General features: G+C 56.0%; 1 protein-coding gene across 2 annotated transcripts in view; it reads right to left on the minus strand.

Moving 5' to 3' along the window:
- The window catches only part of dennd4b (DENN/MADD domain containing 4B), a 47,978-nt gene extending 27,877 nt beyond the window's left edge, over window positions 1–20,101 (minus strand). Inside the window, exons 1-15 of one of the 2 annotated variants that reach the window (XM_069940564.1) lie at window positions 19,983–20,069; window positions 18,872–19,061; window positions 14,274–14,580; window positions 13,392–13,647; window positions 12,617–12,686; window positions 11,378–11,547; window positions 10,441–10,682; window positions 9,869–9,935; window positions 6,489–6,547; window positions 5,588–5,732; window positions 4,639–4,814; window positions 4,143–4,243; window positions 3,581–3,796; window positions 2,557–2,702; window positions 1,508–1,641 (exon numbers count right to left, since the gene is read on the minus strand). In XM_069940564.1, the coding sequence (XP_069796665.1) occupies window positions 1,508–1,641; window positions 2,557–2,702; window positions 3,581–3,796; window positions 4,143–4,243; window positions 4,639–4,814; window positions 5,588–5,732; window positions 6,489–6,547; window positions 9,869–9,935; window positions 10,441–10,682; window positions 11,378–11,547; window positions 12,617–12,686; window positions 13,392–13,647; window positions 14,274–14,580; window positions 18,872–19,061; window positions 19,983–19,994 (2,291 nt within the window). In that variant the 5' untranslated portion in view covers window positions 19,995–20,069. Of the gene's footprint in view, window positions 1–1,507; window positions 1,642–2,556; window positions 2,703–3,580; window positions 3,797–4,142; window positions 4,244–4,638; window positions 4,815–5,587; window positions 5,733–6,488; window positions 6,548–9,868; window positions 9,936–10,440; window positions 10,683–11,377; window positions 11,548–12,616; window positions 12,687–13,391; window positions 13,648–14,273; window positions 14,581–18,871; window positions 19,062–19,982 lie in introns of both variants that reach the window. The other variant, XM_069940565.1, reaches the window with a different exon arrangement.
- Between the last annotated feature and the right edge of the window lie 35 nt (window positions 20,102–20,136).

Below are 20,136 nucleotides of genomic sequence, written 5' to 3' on the forward strand. Positions count from 1 at the left end.
AAGTCTAGGTGATGGGGAATTAAGGAGGGGTCTGTGGGTGATGAGAAGAATGAGAGGGAAGGGATCTCTGGGTGACACGATGAGGGTGGATGAGAGATTGGGTAGGATGATGGGGGAGGTGTGATGATACGCTGTGGTACATCACTCGGCCAACAGGTGGCCTAGAGACATGGCACCCGGCCTAATGACATCTGACCACCAGGTGGGCCCATCTTCTTTGGCTTGGCTTCACGGACGAAGATTTATGGAGGGGGTAAATGTCCACGTCAGCTGCAGGCTCGTTTGTGGCTGACAAGTCGGATGCAGGAAAGGCAGACACGGTTGCAGCGGAAAATTGGTGGGTTGGGGTTGGGTGTTGGGTTTTTCCTCCTTTGCCTTTTGTCAGTGAGGTGGGCTCTGCAGTCTTCTTCAAAGGAGGTTGCTGCCCGCCGAACTGTAAGGCGCCAAGATGCGCAGTTTGAGGCGATATCAGCCCACTGGCGGTGGTCAATGTGGCAGGCACCAAGAGATTTCTTTAGGCAGTCCTTGTACCTTTTCTTTGGTGCACCTCTGTCACGGTGGCCAGTGGAGAGCTCGCCATATAACACGATCTTGGGAAGCCGATGGTCCTCCATTCTGAAGACGTGACCCACCCAGTGCAGCTGGATCTTCATCAGCGTGGACTCGATGCTGTCGACCTCTGCCATCTCAAGTACTTCGACGTTAGGGATGAAAGCGCTCTAATGAATGTTGAGGATGGAGAGGAGACAACGCTGGTGGAAGCGTTCTAGGAGCCGTAGGTGATGCCGGTAGAGGACCCATGATTCGGAGCCGAACAGGAGTGTGGGTATGACAACGGCTCTGTATACGCTTATCTTTGTGAGGTTTTTCAGTTGGTTGTTTTTCCAGACTCTTTTGTGTAGTCTTCCAAAGGCGCTATTTGCCTTGGCGAGTCTGTTGTCTATCTCGTTGTCGATCCTTGCATCTGATTAAATGGTGCAGCCGAGATAGGTAAACTGGTTGACCGTTTTGAATTTTTTGTGCCCGATGGAGATGTGGGGCGGCTGGTAGTCATGGTGGGGAGCTGGCTGATGGAGGACCTCAGTTTTCTTCAAGCCCATAGGCCCATGGTATAAAGCTGAGGTCCTGACCGTGTGTTCTCTCTCTCTCTCTCTCCCTCTCCCCTGGGATCACTGTAAGCACAGCTAGCACCCAACTAGATATTTATGTGAGTGGAATAAAGCTGTGTTGTCCCAAACAGTATTGTGTCTGTGTTTTCCTTTGGCGCAGCTTGACACAAGAGGAGTCTTCAGCAGGGAGAATTGGGGTGGGGGAAGTGTCTCTGAGTGATATTGGGAGGAAGGAAGGGTCACCAGCAAGGATGATCTCCCATCTGGACCAGGGCTTTGAGGTGGGTCGTGAGCAAGCTGGCTCTCCTGGCAGGTTGGGGGGAGGAGGAAGGGGCAGTGGAGACTGGGTGGGGGTGGTGGTGAACAGTGGGGAGAGTGGGGGGGGAGGGCGGAGGTACCTGTACAACGGTGGGGGCTCCTTGCCATCGGCAGTCAGGGGGGCCTCGGGGGGCATGATGAAGACCGTGTGCTCACTGCGCTGGGAGTCATCAAGCTCGATGAGGCGGGCAGCATCCACCTTGTCCAGGTCCACCTGCAGGGAGAAAGGGAAGGGTCAAGGGGACAGAGGGTACTGGGGTGGGGTGGATGGAGTGAGGAGTCGGGGAAAACAAGGAGTCAGGGGAACAGGGGAAGGGAGGGGATCAGGGGGAGCCGGGGGATCGGGAGGAGCCGGGGGATCGGGGGGGAGCCGGGGGATCGGGGGGAGCTGGGGGAACGGGGGGGAGCCGGGGGATCGGGGGGAGCTGGGGGAACGGGGGGAGCCGGGGGATCGGGGAGGAACCGGGGGGAGCCGGGGGAGCCGGGGGATCGGGGGAGCCGGGGGATCGGGGGAGCCGGGGGATGGGGGGAGCCGGGGGGATCGGGGGGAGCCGGGGGATCGGGGGGAGCCGGGGGATCGGGGGGAGCCGGGGGATCGGGGGGAGCCGGGGGATCGGGGGGAGCCGGGGGATCGGGGGAGCCGGGGAGAGCCGGGGGATCGGGGGGGAGCCGGGGGATCGGGGGGGAGCCGGGGGATCGGGGGGGGAGCCGGGGGGAGCCGGGGGGAGCCGGGGGGAGCCGGGGGATCGGTGGGAGCCGGGGGATCGAGGGGAGCCGGGGGATCGGGGGAGCCGGGGGATCGGGGGAGCCGGGGGATCGGGGGAGCCGGGGGATCGGGGGGAGCCGGGGGATCGGGGGGAGCCGGGGGGTCGTGGGGAGGAGCCGGGAGATCGGGGGGAGCCGGGGGATCGGGTAAAGCCAGGGGATCAGGGGGAGCCGGGGGATCGGGGGGGGGAGCCGGGGGATCGGGGGGAGTCGGGGGAGCCATAGAATTGGGGGGGGGGAGTTTGGGGTGGGAGGGGGTAGTGTGGGTGGGGTGGTGGGAATATGAGTGGGATCCGATGACGAAGCAGTGGGGCCGGGAGAGGGGTTGCTGGGTGTGGGGGTTGCCCATTGAAGGCAGCCTGACCTTGTCGACACAGCCATCGAAGAACTCAAGGCTGGCGTGCCTGTCACTGACGAAGGAGCACTCCTCAATGAACTGGCTGAAGAGCTGGGTCTTGGTGAGTAGGGTGTAGAAGCGGAGGCTGGACCTCTCTCGGCTGCGTAGGAACCCTGAGATTGCAGAGTCCATGTCAGTCCCATAAAGGCATGGGCGTACAGTCCCACGCGGACACACACAAATGGGCGTGCAGTCCCACACGGACACACTCAAATGGGCGTGCAGTCCCACACGGACACACACAAATGGGCGTGCAGTCCCACATGGAGCAGTAATAGCAATACTCTCCCATTATACTGGGAGTGTATGGAAGTGGGTGGGGAATGGGGCAGAAGCAGCTAGGAGACCACTCAGCCCATCAAGTCTGTGCTGGTTCACAGATCATTCCCAATTCTTCCACCCCATAAATGTCCTGTAGCTTCTACTCCCCACAGTCAGTGGGGAATCGCCAAGAGGGCAGCCAAGCCACCAACCCCATGTGTCAGAGGGGAGCAGAGAGCAGCCAGCATAGGGGAGAACTTCATGGGCATAGGGAGGGGACAAACTCCATGTACAGGTACGTGCACACACATGTGCTCACAAATACATGTACTCATGCTCACACACACATGCACACTCTTGCACGCACACACACTCACTCAGATGTGCATAACGCAAGGTGACAAAGCACTTTTACATGCACACATGCTGACACACAAATTTGCACTTGCGCATGTCCGTGCACCCACACAGTTGCGTGCCTAGACCTGTATTCATACTCACAGTCATGCCTGCACATACTGTGCATGTATGCACACACACATGTGCATGTACACAATCACACACATACGTTCTCACACACACACATGCGTGCGCATATGTAGCAGCAGAGGTCGGGATCGAACCCGGCTCCCTGGGGCCAGGAGCTGTTGGCTCCCTCTGCTGCACCACATAGATGGGTGGGTGGTGTGGCTGTTGGTGAACCCTGCCCCTCCCATCCCAACCCCCTTACCCTGCAGGTTGAAGAGGGAGCTGGAGTCGGTGGTGGTCTCCGAGGGAGCTTGTGTGATGGGTGTGAGGTAGGAGCGGTAACCCTTCAGACTGCAGGCCATGAAGCGAAGCAGGGCCTCCTGGATCTCCTGCTCCAGCAGCTTCCGGTGGCCATAGATCAGGTCATAGTCCGTCAGCAGGTCCTCCAGGGTTGCCTCCTCTGCTGGCTTGTTGTACACTGCGGGCAGACCGGCAGGGTTCAGGGATCAAAGTCTGGCAGGTGTCAAGGTCTGGCAGGGATGATGGATGAGGCAGGGGTCAGGATCCAGCAGACTGGCAGGGGTCAGGGCCAAGGCAGGGGTTAGGTGCCGGCAGGGACAACATGACACATCCTACACAGCAGCAGACCTGGGGGTTTGTGGAGGGTCAGTTGGGGATCAAGTTGGGGAGATCTGGTCCAGGTCAGAGGAGATTCAGGCCCTGGAGTCATGGAGGTCAGGCCTGGGGTTGAGATCGGGGGGGGGAGGGGGGGGATGGAGGGGGGGGTCATGGGGATCAGGCCCAGGTTCAGGTATCCCACTCACGTTGGTCCAACTGCTGGTACAGGCGGTGCAGGGAGCTGAGCAGCACCTTGTTGGGTTTGCGAGGCAGTGATTTCACCGACACACTCTTCCGATCCTCGTTCCTGGCAGGGAGAGGGTCAGAGGTGGGCCTAGGGAAACTCCCCCTCCTCCTCACTCTGACCCCTCCCTCTGCACCCCTCCTTCCCTAACCCTCTCTGATCTTCCCCGCCATCCCTACCTCATCTCCTCACCCCCTACCCCTCCCACCTCTCCCCACCCACTCCCTCATCTTCTCACCTCCTGTTCCTCCCTCCCCAATCTTCCCTGTCCCTTCCCTGCACCCCTCTCTCCCGTCCCACCTTCTCTCATCACCCTCTGTCTCTATCCCTGAGCTTCTGACTCCCCCCACCCTGCAGTCTCTGTCCTGAAGTTGCCTGCTTCCCCCTGACCTCCGGATGTGTCCCCTCCTCTCCTCTCCCCGGACATTGCCTGGGGGTGGGCCAGATCCCACACTCACTGTGAGATGGTGTTAGTGTCCAGGTCAACACAGATCACGTCGTGCGGCAGTTCATACAACTCAAAGTAGCTGGAGTGGACGCCAACGATGAAAGGCACGGGAGCACTCAGTACACCCGCCATGTTCAGGGGGCACAGGGGGATGTAGGGGCACTGCCAATGGAATGGGAAGATCATCTGTGGGGGAGGGAAAGCGGGGAGAAATTATCAACCAGATTGGCACAAAGTTTCCCGACCCAACCGCAGCAGGAACTGATCAGAGAATCCAAACCCCGGTTTCACCTGAACAACTGGAGTAGTGACGTCCCACTCTTCCTGTAGTAGCTGGGAAAGGGGCTGAACTGCCTCGACTGGTCCCTGAGATGGGGGCCAGCTGGGTACAGAATCTAGAAGGGCTGAATGTCCTCCTCCTGTTGCCGTACTCCTGTTGTCTCAGACTAGGATCCCCAACCTTCAGGGCTGGGATTCCCCCCCTCTTCCAGGCCAGGCCAGGATTTCCCCCACCTCCACCCAGGCTTAGATTTCCCCTCCTGGCCGATTTCTCCCTCTCCCTCAGGACAGGATCAAACCCCTCCTGGGTAGGATTTCCCATCTTATCACACCACCCCCCCCCACCACAGCCAGCATTTCCCTGCTCACCCTGGCCAGGATTTCCACCACCCCCTCCAGCCATCTTCCTCCACCCCCCCAGGCCAGCACCCACCCACCTCCCCCAGCCCGGATTTACCCGCTCCCCCTGGCCAGGATTTCTGACACTCCCCCCTGCCCCAGGCCAAGATTTCCCTCCACCCCCCAGGCCAAGATTTCCCTCCACCCCCCAGGTCAAGATTTCCCTCCACCCCCCAGGCCAAGATTTCCCTCCACCCCCCAAGCCAAGATTTCCCTCCTCCCCTAAGACCAAGATTTCCTTCCTCCCACCCACGGCCAGGGACCCCTCCCCTAGCACTCACAGAGACCAGGGCCTCACACACGCTGGTGAGGACGGCAGGCCGCAGGGAGTGGACGAGCAGCTTGTGTTCGGTGAGTACTGCCAACAGCAGGCTCACGGTGTTGTCAGGCCCCAGGTTCTGCAGCAGGCTCAGGTAACTGGCCCCGCTAAGGAGAGGCAGAACAGAGTCAGTACAACGTCACTGGTTTGAGGGCCAAGGCAGGAAACCTCAAGGCACAAATAAAGTCGCCATGATGGATAGAAAAACTCACGGAAAACGTGGCAAAAGTTTAATCGTTAGATTGGACAGAAGGTGCTGCAAGCACCATGGAGAGCAGTAGGTTTCACATCAAAAACGATAGATTTTACACCAAACATGGTAGATTTTGCGCAGAGAGTGGTAGATTTTACATCGAGAGCGGTAGATTTTACACCAAGTGGTAGATTTTATACTGTGAGTGGTAGATTTTACACTGTGAGTGGTAGATTTTATACCGAGCGGTAGATTTTACACCGAGTGTGGTAGATTTTACACCGTGAGCAGTAGATTTTACACTGTGAGTGGTAGATCTTGCATTGAGAGCAGTAGATCTTACATCGAGAGCTGTAGATTTTACAGAATGGAGTAGATTTTACTCAGTGTATTATATTTCACAGGGTCTGCCAGGGACAGTGTGGAAGCAGGTGCAACAGAAATGCTTATGAGGCTTCCAGATAAGAAGGAACCAGGTAAAGAGGGATATCTGTCATTTAAGCAGCAGGGTTTTAGCTTGAGAAGGACATCATATTCAGCACACACATAGGGAAAGAGAAAACGGTTAGCAAAGGTGGGCGAGGTTTGTGATCCCGTGGCAGGGGATATGAGAAGTGAGGAGTGTGCTCCATTGAATCGGTGGGTGGTTGGTGGAGTGAGGTTGACCTACCTGAGGAGGAGGGGTGAAGTCACCGGCTGGCAGACCAGAAGGTTGTCGTAGGGAGAGAGCTGGAACACATGGACAAAATGTATACAGTGAGCATCACAGACAGACCCAAGACCACCTCTCTCCAGTGACCCAGGTTCGACTCCGGCCTCTGGCACTGCGTGTGTGTGTATGTGCATACGTGCATGGTGTTTGAATTGAATGGAATTATTTGCAGGTGTAGCAATGGGACATTGGGAGGTGACCAGTGAGGGGAAGCAGGCTGCCGAAGACTGGCTTATGGGAATCAGATATCAGAGCCAGGTTTTGAGGTGGCACCGAGGCTAAGAAGGGCTCCCAAAGACCCTCGGACGCTGAAGGCTTTGTGATCGTGTCGGAGGTTTGGATCTGGAACTCGGGTTATTGATGGATCAAACTGGAGTCTATAAGCTGTGGGGGGGCTGGAGGCGAATCCATGGACACTCAGTAACTCGGAGGGGGGGGGGGGGGTTCTGTAAGGGGCACCAGGCAACTCTAGGCAGACTGCAACTTCATGTTGCATGTTCTGTACTAGTACAAGACATTGCTGGAGCAGGGATAATCTGCTGCAACTGTACGAGGTGCCAGTGGGTCCAAGCCAGAAAATCCACCAATCCCCATATGTTTTAAAGGGTGGGAGGAAACTGGAACACTCAGAGGAAGCCCATGCAGACTCGGGGAGAACGTATAAACTCCTTGCAGACAGTGCCAGATTCTCACCCGATCACTGGCACTGCAATAGCTTTATGCTAACTGCTACACTAATGTAGAATTACAAAAGGAAGTGATAAAGAGAAACAGGGAGGTTGTTTCCACTGGAAGGTGAGACTTGAACTAGGGGACAAGATATGGGGGAGTAGATTCAGGTCGAGGATGAGGAGGAACAGCCTCTGCCAGAGAGGAGTAAATCTGGGGAATTCTCTGCTCCAGGAAGCAGTGGAGGCTGCCTCAGTGAATGCATCCAAGACACAGATAGATTTTGTAAAGTAAGGGAATTGAGGGTTCAGGAGCACAAGCAGGTAGGTGGAGCTCAGTAGAGGGACAGACCAGTCGTGATTTCATTGCCTGGCTCGATGGGCCGAATGACTGACTCCTGCTCCTCATGTAGATTGTTTTGTGGACTGACATGGTGTAAAAAGCATGCTATCCAGGCAAGTCAACCCACACAGCATGCAGTGCAAAACCAAATACATAAAAAAACAGCGTGGAGAGTCAGTCACGTTGCAGTCAGTCACGCAATGCGCAGCAGCTGAATCACAGAGCAGGGGCATTGCCTTTCACTGGAGAGGTCCACAGCAGCAGGAAAAGAACAGATGACGAATGTATGGAACTTGGACATGCTCAAGAATGTGCCTGCTGACAGATTCGGATTTGTTTATTGTCATGTAATTTATTTATTTTTAATGTAGACACAGTACGGTAACAGGCCCTTTCGGCCCACGAGTCCATTCCGCCCAATTACATCCAATTGACCTACAACCTTCGGTACGATTTTGAAGAGCGGAAATAAACCTGAGCACCTGCAGTTAACTTACGCAGACACGGGGAGAACCTACACATTCCTTCTGCCTGCCGTACAGCAGACAAAGAGTCACTGGAGGAGAAGCCAAAGAGAGTCCCTTCAGAGACACCGAGCCACTCACCTGCACACTAGCAGTCACATTGCGAGGAACTACGAGCACCCAGGTGAGGGGAAGGACTGTAACCTTAGTCAACACTTTACAGTTACACTCAAACAACACTACATACAACGGGAGCTTCGTGTAATGCCGTGTGCTATCAGCCAAGCTCCGTTTTTAACTGCTGTGCCTTGCAGGGACTGGCACATACGCTTTGGCGAGTAGGATGGTTGCAACACAATTATAGCAGGTGCTGAGCAACCGATGGGAGTGGATCCCCTTTCTTGGGCAACGCCCCCCCCACACATCACAATCCATGTTGGTTCTGTACACGATAGTGTATCAGTTCAGCAATGAGCAGTGAGTTTAGTCCCAATATTTTGGGTTGGGTTTACAAGTATGCCCAGCCCGTGTTACATAGTAGCTACTGGTGCAAGTGGATGCTTGGGGTGCTTCAGCCTGAGAGGATGGGCCATCCGTGGTCTCAGGGGTCCAGCCATTGGTTCATGGGTTGTTCCTGAGAGAGCTCAACCTACCCTGGGTTCACATTCCAGATCCTGGTGTACAGTCTCATCAGGAATGGTTTGAGATAGACAGAGGTGGGGATCGAACCCAGGACCCCAGAGCTACAAGGCAGCAACTCTATGCACCGCCCCAGTCTGTTGGTCAGCTGTAAGTCTCATTCAAAAATTCCTTTGAATGTCACATTAAAGATATGATATATTTAGACATACAGCATGGTAACAGGCCATTTCGACCCATGAGGCCATGCCACCCAATTTACACCCAACTAACCTACAATTCCCAGAACATTTCGAATGATTGGAGGAAACCGGAGCCCCCAGGGAAAATCCACGCAGACATGGGGAGAATGTACAAACTCCTTACAGACAGCACGGGATTCAAACTTCAGTCCCAATCGCTGGTGCTGTAAAGGTGTTGCGCTAACTGCTAACCCAACCATATATATTATATACTTCAACTTCTGCCTGCCAGAAGGCATGAGCATTGCCCGGCACCCCAACAAAGGAAGAGAAACAAACGAGTCCTTTCAGAGACACTGAGTATCCGTGTATTCGCCTCCGGCGGTCCTGCAGCCTCTGCAGCCACACAGATGGGGGGGGGGGGGGGGGGGGAAGAGTGGCCAGGGAAGGGTGGTGGATGGATAATGGGGGAGGCAGGAAGACATTGGCTTACTGCATGTTGTCGAGGTGACCACACGCAGTAGGATCTGTGGGTGAGTTGATGGCAAGGTGGGGAGAATGGGTCACAGGGAAATGAATAGGGGAACGTGAATGATTCAGGATTGCTCCGAAGTCCCCTACCGTCCTTGTGAGGTAGGGTGAGGATATTCGGCACAGTGAGACTATCCTGGCTGGCAGACCATTCCTATTCCCCTGCAACGTTCCTTGAGTTCACTCCTCCCCACATTCTAAAGCTGTAATCGGCGCGGGAGGTAACCAGAGTGCTCTGCAGGGTGAGGAGGCTGTGAAGTGCAAACTTCACACAGACAGCAGCAGAGGCAGGGATTGAACTCAGGCCTCCAGGGCCCAAGAGGAAGGGGCCTCCCTCTGCCACTCCGCTGGGTGTTGAGGGTAAGCGAGACCCCCTCCGTCCAGGACAGGAGCATGAAGACCCAGACATGCACGTGTACATTGACCTGTGCAGCAACACACAGCCCCCTTCCCATTCCCCCCCCCCAACCCCCCCCTCCCCCCCACGGCCAGACACGACTTCAACACTGACCTGGACCAGAATGCGTGGTCGCTGGGGCGATGGGAAGGGGACGTTGTGCAGGAAGTTGGAGATGTGCCTGAAACAAGACCAAAACTGTTTTACAATCCTCCTCGCCGGGGCAACGGAGCAATAGCCCATCACAGTGAGGCTAGGGTGCCAGTCACCAATCAGAGTGAGGCTGGGGTGCCAGTCACCAATTGGAGGCTGGAGGTGCCATTCATCAATTAGAGTAAGGCTAGGGTGGGGGTGCCAGTCACTAATCGGAACAAGGCTACTGCGCCAGGAACATTCGGAGGCTAAAGACATCAGTGACCAATCAGAGAGAAGGTGGGGTGCCAGTCACCAATCAGAATGAAACTGGGGCACCAGTCACCAATCAGAACAGGGCTGGGGTGCCAGCCACCAGTTGGATGCTAAAGACAACAGTGTCCAATCAGAGCAAGGTTGGGGCACTAGTCATCAATCAGAGAGAGGATGAGGACACAAGAAACCAATCAGAGTGAGGCTGGGGTGCCAATCAGAGTGAGGCTGGGTGGGCAATGACCAATCAGAGTGAGGCAGGGATACTGGTCATCACTCACTTCTCGATGGGGAGCACATGGGGCCCGGAGATGGAGTAGCGGTATACGAAGGTCAGAAACTTCTGGAAGACATCGAAGAAGGGCCAGTGAGACAGCACACAGATGCTCTTTTTGGTCTGGACGGACTTGGTGAGGATGGGCCTCCGGTCGATGATGCTCAGGAGGCCCAGGCTCAGCCTCTGTTTGTCATTCAGCTTTTCCAGGCCATACGCCTCGTAGAACTGGATGGCAGCGCCATAAACCTGCATATAACACAGCATCAGAGATATGGGCTGGTAATAGCACAACCTAAAATACTAGCCTGTACAATCCCCACATAACCCCTCCCCCACCTTCCTCTCCATCCACTCCCCCAATCTCCAACCATTCCTTCCCTCTGTCCACTCTTTATCTCTCCGACCAAACCCTCCCTCTCCAACCACTCCCTCCCATCCCTTCCCTCTCCATCCATTCCCTTCCTCTCTGTCCACTCCATCCCATGCTCCCCCACCCCTCCACTACCCACACCCACCTCCTCCCCGCCCCACAATCTCCAACTCCCTCCCTCTCTTCTCCCCACATTCCCCTACCGTGTCCCTCTCCCCACCCTTCCATCTCCCTCTCCCCACACTCCCGTAGCCCCTCCATCTCCTTCTCCTCACCATCCCCTCCAACTTCCCACACTCCTCCACCCCTCCTTCCACACTCCCCCACCCCTTCTTCTCCTCTCCCCACACTCCCCCTTCCTTCTCTCTCTTCTCCCAATAGTCCCCCACCCCTCTCTTCTTTGCACTCTCCAACCCCCTCCCTCTCTTCTCTGCATTCTCCCACCCCCTCCTCCCCACACTCCCCCACTACCTCCCCACATTCCCCCACCCTCTCCCAGTCCCCCCCAATCCTCCCCTCACCTCATTTTCTCCCACCCCTTCCCTCATTCCTAACCTCACCCTGTCCCCACCTTGACTCCAGTAGCTGCCGTCAACACGAAGGTGGAGAAGACAGGCAGCTGGTAGGTGGGCTGTGCTGGCCAGCTCTCAATGGTCGCCCCCATGGGCAGGCAGAACACGGGTACGGTCTTGGGAAGGGGGAAGGTCTCGCTATCTGTCTCCGGGTACCTGCTGATCAGCCCTGGGGTTGTGGGGATGGAGGGGAAACAGAGAGGTGCCAGTGGTCAGTCAGGGGCGACAGTTAGAGTGCATTGTCATAGCCACAAGTACAGAGCACAGATGCACTGCCATTCCTGTTGCAGGTCAGACCCTCCGGTCCAAGCTCACTCTGATTAAACTATACATCCTCTAGGCAGCCGGTCTCTCCCTGAAACTCAAAGGACTCCTTCTCGCTGGACAATGCCAGGGATAGGCAGCTGGACTACTTCCTCAGAATCGCTCACTGCATCTCAGCTCACAAGAGGGAGAACTATATCTCAGCAAGTCACCAGAGGTCAGGTTCCAGCAAAAGGTTGGTTTTCCCGCACAGGTTCACCTGGGAGAGGTGGTCTCCACTTGTAGTAACCCCTGGAAGTTGGTCTCCCCTCACGTTCACCCTTGCAGGAATGGTCTCGCCTTGTAGGTTCACCCCCGGAGGGTGGTCTCCTCTCACAGTAACCCCCCGGATGGTAGTCTTCCCTCAAAGGTTCACCTCTGGAGGGTGGTCACCCCCTGCAGTTTCACCCCCGGAGGGTGGTTTCCCCTCACAGGGTAACCCCTGGAGAGTGGTCTCCCTTGCAGGTTCACTCCCGGAGAGTGGTCTCCCCTCGCAGTAACCCACAGGGGTGGTCTCCCCTCACAATAATCCCACGGGGGGTCTCCCCTCACAATAATCCCACAGGGGTGGTCTCCCTTCACAGTACCCCCAGAGCGGTGGTCTCCTCTCGCAGTAACCCCCTGAGGGATGGTCTCCCCTTGCTCGTTCACCCCAGAGGGTGGTCTGCCCTCACAGTAATCCCAGAGGGATAGTCTCCCCTCGCAGAAATCCCAGAGGGGTGGTCTCCCCTCACAGTAACCCCTGAAAGGTGGTTTCCCCTCACAGTAACCCCTGAAGGGTGGTCTCCCCTTGCAGTAACGTCCAGAGGGGTGGTCTCCCCTTGCTCGTTCACTCCTCGCAGTAACCCCCGGAGGGTATCGCAGTGTGAACGACATCACAGCCACGTGAACACCCCCTCCCCCCACCTACTCCAGTCTGGTTCCTGTTCCCTCACCTGCCTCGTATGTCAATGCCGTGCCCTTGGCCATGGATTTCTTGTAGCACAGGTAGATCCCAGGCCCCCACTGCAGGCAGAAACAAACTGGCCGTGAGAACTCAGGGCAGGAGGGTCTGCCGATTAAACACTGCCCCCACCCAGCCCAGGATCATGCAGCCAGCCCCCACCCCCTGCCCCATCTGTCCATTCACACCCGACCTCAGGTCCTCTTGCCTGACCTCGATGTACCCCACTGTTCCACTCCCTCAGCAATGACCCCCGCTATCAGACCATCTGCAAATCCCCTCCTACCCCCTCCAGCCCATTCCCCCTCTATTCCATCCTCACCCATTTAAAATTAAACTCCCCCTCAGATCCTCTCCCGCTCTCCAATGTTCAGCAGCCCCTCTCCGGGCCCACCCTCCCCTTGACCTCCTGTCAAATCCCCACCCCAGTCCTTCCAGTCTAGTTCCGCTCCCTTAACTCTTTCCTGATCCTCCCTCTCATGCAAATTGTACCTTCCTTGTAACCTGGCCACCATCATCCCACCCCCTCCCCTCTCCACCCCAGCACCCACCTCCTTCCGCTCCCCCCCACTTCCTCCCTAACCCCCTCCCCTCCAGCACCCCTCCCTATCCCCTCTAGTTCCCCTCCCCTTCAACCCCTCATCCCCCCTCCCCTCATCATGCTGGGGATGAGGTTGCAGTCCACCTTGCAGAAGGTGTGCGGAGGCCCCAAGCCCATCCCTTCCCCCACCACTCCTTGTTCCCCTCCATCCCCCTCCCCCTCTCACCATGCCAGGGTTGAGATTGCGGTCCACTTTGCAGAAGGTGTGCGGGGGCACCTCACCCTTGCTAGGCACGATGAGGCAGATGTCGGTGACGGCCAGCGTGGTGTGGGCCTGGTAGTCAGAGGCCCTGCGGTAGGTGATGAAGGTGCGTGGCTGCAGGCTCGCCCCTCCGCCGCTCAGGTGGGCCGGACGGCTGTAGGGGGTGGTCTCGATGGTGCAGCACCCCTGCTTCAGTTTCTCCTTACCCTCGCAGAGGACCCTGTGCTCAAACAAGCAGGGCAGTCAGTGGTCATATCTTTCTCTGCCCTTTGGGCAGGGGTGAGGCATGGACAGATGGTTGGGGACATGAAATGTCAGCAGCCAGGCCTTCTGCAGCAGTCAGTCTTGCAGGCCCTTTGGCTGGATAGGGGTGAGGGAGGAGCAGGGGCTAGGGCATCATGGTAAGTATGATGGCAGTCAACTGCCACGCCTTCCCCAGTAGGCATCCCTCCGGCCTTCAGCCAGGTATGGGGCAAGACATGGGCAGGGGCTGGGGAGGTAACATCAATCAACGAACGCGGTGGACTCTAGGACCTAGGAGGAAGTTGGGGGAGGGGTGGCAGGTCTGGGAGGCCTCATTCAATCCCAGAAGTGGCAGAGGGTTGGGGATTGAGTCTGTTCTCACCTAGGGCCAGGGGGAGGGGTAAAAACCTGGCCTAGCACATATAGCAGGCCATTCAGCTCTCAGGACTTTTACACAGGGAATAGGAGACATTTAGCCCCTCTCAAGCCTGTTAAACAGAGGATAGGAGGCCTTGAGCCCCTCCCAGACCTGTTACACCATTTGTCCCCCTCCCGCTCAGCGAGCCCGTACTGCCCCTTGCCCCTCCCCTTTCTGAAACTGACCCGAGGTCGATGAGGGGTGCCTTGCCCTGCCCCCTCTTGTAGCACAAGTACATGTGAGCGGGGTTGATGAGACCGGAGCTGAGGTCAGCGGACACACCGCTGGGGGTGCTCTCGATGCAGGTGAAGCCCTCGGGCACTTCCTCCCCCAGTGAGCGGATGATGATGGCCACGTCACTGATAGGTGGCAGAGGCCGGTCCAGTCCAAGACCTGCTTCCTCCAGAGGCTTCGAGTCCTCCGTCAGCCCCGCCACCACAAAGTAGTCGGCCAGCCTTGGGGCTCGTTCCTCCATGGCTACTCCATCCACATCTGGAATGGAAGGGTGAGAGGGGGCAGTCAGTGTTTGGAAAGGACAGAGCGAGAGGGGGCGGTCAGTGTCTGGAACGGACAGGGCGAGAGGGGGTGGTCAGTGTCTGGAATGGACAGGGTGAGGGGGCAGTCAGTGTCTGGAAAGGACAGGGCAAGGGGGCAGTCAATATCTGGAACAGACAGGGCAAGGGGGCAGTCAATATCTGGAACAGACAGGGCGAGGAGGCGGTTATTCTGGAACGGACATGGCGAGGGGGCGGTCAGTGTCTGGAACGGACAGGGCGAGGGGGCGGTCAGTGTCTGGAACAGAGGGCGAGGGAACGGTCAGTGTCTGGAACAGACAGGGCGAGGAGGCGGTTATTCTGGAACGGACAGGGCGAGGGGGCGGTCAGTGTCTGGAACAGACAGGGCGAGGGAGCGGTCAGTGTCTGGAACAGACAGCGCAAGGGGGGGTCAGTCAGTGTCTGGAACAGATAGGGTGAGAGGAGGTAGTCAGTGGCTGGACTGAATGGGGCGTGAGGGTAAGGTTAGTGGCTGAAACAGACAGGGGAAGCAGGAGGGTGGGGTGGGGGGGGGGTCACCTCTCCAAAGAAAAAACATCACAACTGCCCTCAAGCCCACCAGCAGCTCATCCCACACCCCTACCACTCTGTCTGTAAGAGAATAGGAGAACCTGGCCCTCAGGACACTCTGACCATTTCCCCCCCCCCCCCATCACATCGGGATGAAAAGGCTGTGACCATTCACCTTATCTACATCCCTTAATTTTTGATAAACAAGGTTCCCTCTCAGCCTTTGAGGATCCAGGGATAAAAGTCCCAGCCTCTCCTTAATCACTCAAACTCCACCGAGAATCTGCTCTACTCTCTTGGCAGCTCATGACACCCTTGAGGGAACAGGTCGAAGAGGAACCACACAACCCTGCTGCTTATGGTGTTGCCATGGGCTGAACCTTCAGTTAGAGTGACTCCATCTATCCCCGAGCTCTCTCCCTGCACCCATGCTGAGCGGAGGCTGGGGGTGTGGGGGGAGAGGGGGAAGGGAGCTGGGAGGTCCAACGTCACCACAGTGTTGGGAGGAAGGGGAGATCCCACGAGAAGAGGAACAAGCCAAGTAAAGAACAAATCACTTCTGCATTTGGGAGCTGGGGCTCACTGGAAGGGAGCTAGATCTCTTTTTGCTCCAGGAGAGAGAGCTCGATGGAAGACTCCTCACATACTGAGTCACCAAGCCCACATCAGAACAACAGGGACATGTAACTGAAGGTGGGCACAGACACCCCGGTGTTACAAGTTGACAGACCCATCCCCATCAGTACTGTACCCTGGTGTTACACATGGACAGACCCATCCCCACCAGTGCTCTACACAAGTGTTACACAGTGACAGACCCGTCCCCACCAGTACTGTACCCCAGTGTTACACAGCGACAGACCCGACCCCACCAGTACCGTACCCCAGTGTTACACAGTGACAGACCCGTCCCCACCAGTACTGTACCCCAGTATTACACAATGACAGACCCAACCCCACCAGTACCATACCCCGGTGTTACACAGTGACAGACTAGTCCCCACCAGTCCTATACCCCGCTGTTATAGTGACAGACCCGTCCCCACCAGTACCATACCCCAGTGTTACACAGTGACAGACCCATCCCCACCAGTACCGTGCCCCAGTGTTACAGTGACAGATCCATCCCCACCAGAATTATACCCCGGTGTTACACGGTGTCAGACCCGTCCCTACCAGTACCGTACCCCGGTGTTACACAGTGACAGACCCGTCCCTACCAGTACCGTACCCCGGTGTTACACAGTGACAGATCCGTCCCCACCACTACTGTACCCCGATGTTACACAGTGACAGACCATGGTAAGATTAATCGTGGACCCGTCACACAGAAAGAGCGTGGTGTGAGAGAGGACAGTTCCTGTTGGTGAGGCACTGTGGGGAAAAGGAAGGGGGTGAACATAAAATTGCCACCCATTTGGATCACAGTCTCCACGAGGGTGCTGTGTCTGTGAAGGAGCTCCAGCTGTGCTGCCTGCTAAGGCCTCTGACCACATAGACAGTCTGCTCATTGTACTCTGAAAGAACTCGGTCTCTCTCTCTCTCTCTCTCACCCGCTCAGCTCAATGGCATCTGTTTCTAGGAAGCAGTTCACTGCAAGGCACCAGCTATGCTCCTCCCTGGATACCAGAAATCCCCTTCTTCCCATCCCAAGGAGCTATGCAGATGAAAATTGGGGATGTCCGTTTCCACTTGCTCACATCCATACCCCTCCCCCACCCTTGGTTCCCCCTCGCTCACAAGGCTTTTGCTGCATGAATGGGTGCCCCCAGACCCCTCTAATTCTTGACAGTGGAGTGCGATTCAGATGGAGTCAGGGAGAGACCACATCCTGGGAGAATTTGGAACTGTCCCCAATGGGAACTAACACCCAGAATGGGCCTGTGCCATCTCAGGGAGAAGTGGGGGAGTGTAAGGGACACCTTCTCAAAGAGAGAAGCAGCACTCTGTGGAGTTTTCAGACCAGTCCCTTTTCAGTGAGGGACTGAAGAGAGAGGAGATCCTTCCCTGAGGGAAGACATTCCCTGGGGAAAGGAGGAACCTCTCTCCCAATGGGAGACAACACATTGGAGAGTTTTTGGAACTGTCCCTTCTCAGTGAGGAGCCGGGGAGAGGAGAGAATAATAGGAGCAGGAGTCGACCATTCAATGTGATCATGGCTGATCTGATGATGGGCTCATCTCCACCGACCTGCCTTTTCCCCATATCCCTTAATTCCCCGACTATGTAAAATTCTATTCAATGTGGTCTTAAATATGTTTACTGAGATCGCCTCCTCTGTTTCAATGGGTAGCGAATTCCACAGATTCATCACCCTCTGGGAAAAGCAGTTCCTCCTTATCTCCGTCCTAAATCTTCTACCCTGAATCTGGTCTCTCCCACCTAATATATGCCTTTCATAATTTTATACGTTTCTATAAGATCCCCTTTTGTTCTTCTAAATTCCAGTGAGTACAGTCTCTTCTCATAAGCCAACCCCTTCATCTCTGGAATCAGTTTGGTGAACTTCCTCTGTACTGCCTCCAAACCCAGTCCATCCTTTCTCAAGTAAGGAGACCAGAACTGCATGCAATACGCAGTACAGAGGCCCCTTCCCAGAGAGAGGCCACACAGTGGGGAATGGAGGAATATCTCCTCCAATGAGGGTCAACAACCCTGAGGAGTTCTCAGACATCCACTCTCAGTGAGAGGTTGGGGAGAGGAGAGACTCCTTCCCCGAGAGAAGTCATACCCTGGGGAAAGGAGGAACCTGTCCCCAAAGAGAGACAACACATTGGGGATACAATAAGACATTTGTTCCAAGTGAAGCAACATTTCACTTGTGAATCTGCAGGAGTCATTTACTCCTCCTGCTGTGGTCTCCTTTACATCAGAGAGACTGGGTGCAGACTGGGAAATCACTTCGTTGAGCACCTTAGCTCTGTCTGCTGCAATAGTGTGGATCTCCCAGTGGCCACCCATTTCAATTCCCCGTCCCATTCCCTTGTTGCCATTAGTCTCGTGCACTGCCAGACTGAGACCACCCGCAGATTGGAGGAACAACTCCTCATCTTCTATCTGGGCTCCCTTGACCATCAACATCGACCTTTCAGCTTTCTATTAACATCCCCCTTTCTATCTCTTCACATCTTTCCTCTTCATCATCTCCAAATAACCATTTCATTTCTGCGCCCCACTCCCACACTGACATCTGCCCGTGATCTCATGCACTGTCAAACCAAGACCACCTGTAAATCAGATGTGCAACACCTAATTTTCTGTTTGGACACTCTCCAGCCATATGGCATGAACATCGACTTCTCTAGTTTTCGTTAAACCTCCCCCCATCTTCTTCCCCTGTCAACTTTCCCCCAGCTGTTTCTCTCTTCCCTTTTCCCTGCTTCCTTTCACAGACCCAAAATCAATTCTCAGCTCTCCCCTCATCATATCCAATTAACATCCTCCCCCAGCCAGCAGTCTCTATTCTGAGATTTCCTGTTCTCTGCTTATTCATTGAAGAAGGGTTCAGGCCCGAAATGTTGGTAATGTATCGTTATATTTCTCTGTGCATTTTACTACAATCAGAGCATCTGCAGACTTTGGTATTTCAACACAATAAGACCCACACCCTGTGAGAGTATCCCCCATTCGACGGGTGGGGTTGTGCTCTGACAACAACATCTCTTGGATGTTAAATAGACAGGTGACAGCATTGGTGCCAAGTCTTCCTCTGTACTCACCCTGGGCAACAACCATGGCCGCTGGGAACCCTCGGGTGGGAGCGGAAGGGTCGGCTTCCCCTTGCACTGAGGGGGTTGCAGCAGCTCGATTGTGTGAAGGCATTACCAGGCGCTTGTTCCTCCTCACCCTGCTCTCACTTCCACCCAGTTCCTGCACAGTGCAGTGTGAGGTCTGTTGCGGACTTCCAAACTGCAACTGGCAATCACAGCAGGAAACTGAGCAAACCAGCACCCGCCCTCCCTAGCTCTAGTTTCTCCTCGCTCTCCTCTCCATGCTCCCCCACCCCCTCTCCAGATGCTGTGTGAGGTGACAACCAGCTCAGCCTGCTCAGAGACCTGGCTTCCAGTCGACAGGCGCCTGGTGCCAGGGGAGGGGGATCCTGTTGACAAGGCGGAGGCTGTGGCGTGGGCAAGGAGAGAACAGAGAGGAAGAGATGGGAACAGATGTGAAGGAATGGGCAGTGGGAAATTGAGGGATTCACAGAAGGGAGGGAACCATCAGCACCCACCACAACAGAGAGGGTGGAGCACCCAAAGGATGGCGGGACACCCATGGGAGGGAATGAGTGCCAAGGGAGATTAGGGGGCGAACAGGGGAGGGTGTGGATGACACCCAAGGGTGATGTGAGCACCTAAGGAAGAGGTGAGAACAAGGGAAGAGGTGTCACCCAGAGGTGTCACCCAAGGGAGAGGTGAGCACCCAAGAGAGAGGTGAGCACAAGGGGCAAGCTGTCACCCAAGGGAGATGTGATCACCCAAGGGAGAGTGGCGCACCCAAGGGAGAGGTGAGTACAAGGGAAGAGGTCTCACCCAAGGGTGAGTTGTGTACCCAGGGGAGAGGTGTCACCCAAGGGAGAGATGAGTAAAAGGGGAGAGGAGTCATCCAAGGGTGAGTTGAGCACCCAAGGGAGAGGTGAATACAAGGGGAGAGGTGTCAACCATGGGAGAGTGGAACACCCACGGGAGAGATGAGCACCCAAGGGTGGGGGACACACATGAGAGAGGACGGCCTCAGTTTCCAGGGCGATTTCATAGGGGCAATTGATTTCCCCACCCCTCGTCCATCCTACAATCACAACGCAGAGCCCCCGACCCGGCCGTGGCCCCTCACCTCTGCCTCCATGCCGCTGCGGCGCTGTCTCCAAGGCCCCGGTGTTTGGAGGCGGCCGCTTCCGGTGGAAGAACATGGGCTTCCGGTTGTAACAGCGGCGGGACAAGGTGTTACAGCGTCGCCGGCGGCCGGGAGGTAGTCACCGCAGTGGAAT

The sequence above is a fragment of the Narcine bancroftii genome, chromosome 5 (genome assembly GCF_036971445.1).
Source record: "Narcine bancroftii isolate sNarBan1 chromosome 5, sNarBan1.hap1, whole genome shotgun sequence".
Taxonomy (NCBI): Eukaryota; Metazoa; Chordata; class Chondrichthyes; order Torpediniformes; family Narcinidae; genus Narcine; species Narcine bancroftii.